We start from the raw sequence: 2,500 nt of genomic DNA, 5'->3' as shown, positions 1-2,500 counted from the left end.
AATCATCAATGCCCTTAGTCGAGATGATAGCGGTTCAAACCCTGCCGCGGGCGAGTTGAACCAAGGGCATGGTTCATTAGATTCCACTACAAAGTCCTCTGCAAGGAGCACCGTCCTAGCCTCCTGATAGGGGACAGTTTATGACGTTAAACCAAATCAATCATCAACAAATTATCTGGTAAAGATGATAAAAATAAAGACTGGATATAATTTTGGTTTAATTATCAGTAACGACATTAAGATAACTAATAATTAGGACTGGTAGCGCTGTGTTTTGATAAAAAGAAACAGTTATCAGTAGCCAATCCTATAGATTGTGGGGGCTTGATATTATCTTTTCAGCTTTTAAAGGGAGTTGATCAAATCAATTAGACTGAAAATATGCAAAATATTGTCAATCACATCGTCAATGAATGAAACGAATTTCCAGCCACGATAGTTGAATATAATATAATTTTTATAGCTTTCACTTGAATGAACACCAAAGCAAGTACTATATTTTTTTCCGACTTCGTTATGGATAAGAAGACCTCCTAACCGCACTGTGTTTCCAGAATAAGGGGACTGAAAATTATTCAAAATAATCCCTTCCTACAGGGACACATTAATGTATTTTCCGGCAAACTGTAGATTAAGATATTCGGATTAAGATAATCGCTAAAATAATGGAGTTGATGTCCTGATTCTATGGGAGTGCAAATATCCTCAAGTATATATTTCCGTCTGTGACCTGATTGTACGTTCACCCGCTCATTTCTATCCCTGGTACAAGGCTTCTATCACAACAGCTGATGCCCTATTCTATTTGCCCTTTGTGACGGTTATATGTTGTACAATCGAAGACATAGATATTAAGACACAAATTGCAAAAGATATTCTCCATTTTCTATTGAAAAGGATAATTTGTTTATTTGACATTTTCTTCTTGGCTCAGGGTCATCGTAGGGTACACCGTTGATTAGATTATCATTTTTTATCATTCTTTACCCTCCTTATCTATCCTTTATCATTTAACAGAAGGGTTCTCCGTGACTAGTTTTCCGCCGATCTGCACAATAAGCATTCTTACTTCGGGAAACATGTGGAAGAAAACAAACCAAAATCTCGACATTTCGTTCCTTGTATCCACTTACCAATCACCGTAGGTTCCAGGTCGACAAAGATGGCTCTCGGCACATGTTTCCCGGCGGCTGTCTCATTAAAGAAAGTACTGAACGAGTCTTCATCCGACGCCAAGGGTTGAGACTCGTTGTCGGTGGAATTGCCGTCTGGCATCAGCCCTGTTGTCAAAGTGCCATCAGGGAGGATGCCATGTTCCAGGCAGTAGAGCTCCCAGCAGGCGTTCCCGATCTGGACTCCAGCTTGACCCACGTGGATGTTGATACACTCGCGCTGGAAGACATCAGGATTGTTTTGCGAATAGAGCGTTGCGTATGTACACGGACACGCATGCATACACACATACATACACACACGCACACACACACAAACACACACAAGCGAATACACAACACACACACACACACACACACACACACACACACACACACACACACACACGCATACAAACATATACACACACATACAACACACACACACACACACACACATACACACACACAAACAAACAAACACTCACGCACACACACACGCACAAACATACACACAAATATACACACACCCATACACACACACACACACACACACACAAACACAAACACACACACGCACACACACACAAATACACACACACACACATATACACACACACACACATACAACACACACACACAAACAAACACACACGCACACACACAAACACACAAACATACACACACATACACACACATACAACACACACACACACACACACACACACACACAAACACACACACATACACACACACACACTCACGCAAATATTTACTATATACTTTTGTGATGGATTGAAAATCAAATAAGAAGAAAACACAAGCAGAGTTGCTAATCAATACAATTGATAATTCGAGAGTGTTAGTGTGAGATGCATCGGTATATTTTGAAAGAGTACGCGTACTAATCTATACTCTGAATAAAAATAAAGAATAAATAAGTTAACAAATATAATAAGCAAATGAAAAAATAAAAGACTTAGGCGATATATGAAAACCCAAATTGAAAGTATTTCTGTAAGTCAGTCTTTCTGTCGTGTTGCTCCAAGATGGAATTTGTGAAAAATGTCAGCGAATGACCGTAGATTAATTTAAAAAGGAGACAGACTTTAACAAAAACAAAAACTAATCTATATTACTTTTACATACACTATTTTGTCGATTTGTTATGGAATGACATTTCTTTAAATATGGCGAATTTTTTCCTTAGATTCTACAAACGACTCTTGCGTTCGAAATATTTTTGCTATCCAAACTATTAACAAAAGGGAGCTGGTAGGTAGTCTGTATGTCGTGCTGATTGATGCTAATTTGCTCAAGCCTAAGGTAATTCTATCGTAGATTTCTGA

The 2,500-nt window shown here is 38.7% G+C and overlaps 1 protein-coding gene across 3 annotated transcripts in view; it reads right to left on the bottom strand.

Moving 5' to 3' along the window:
• Nucleotides 1-2,500, bottom strand: part of LOC143020370 (tubulin alpha-1C chain-like) — a 131,482-nt gene that overhangs the window by 15,054 nt on the left and 113,928 nt on the right. For 2 of the 3 annotated variants that reach the window (XM_076176748.1, XM_076176749.1), the window contains exon 3: nucleotides 1,134-1,392. In XM_076176748.1, the coding sequence (XP_076032863.1) occupies nucleotides 1,134-1,392 (259 nt within the window). Of the gene's footprint in view, nucleotides 1-1,133; nucleotides 1,512-2,500 lie in introns of those variants that run through there. The other variant, XM_076176747.1, reaches the window with a different exon arrangement.

Source organism: Oratosquilla oratoria, chromosome 39, assembly GCF_046742065.1.
Source record: "Oratosquilla oratoria isolate Oo_2021 chromosome 39, ASM4674206v1, whole genome shotgun sequence".
Lineage (NCBI taxonomy): Eukaryota > Metazoa > Arthropoda > Malacostraca > Stomatopoda > Squillidae > Oratosquilla > Oratosquilla oratoria.
Note: the sequence above shows the minus strand (reverse complement) of the source record. Positions and strands in the feature narration are given on the sequence as shown.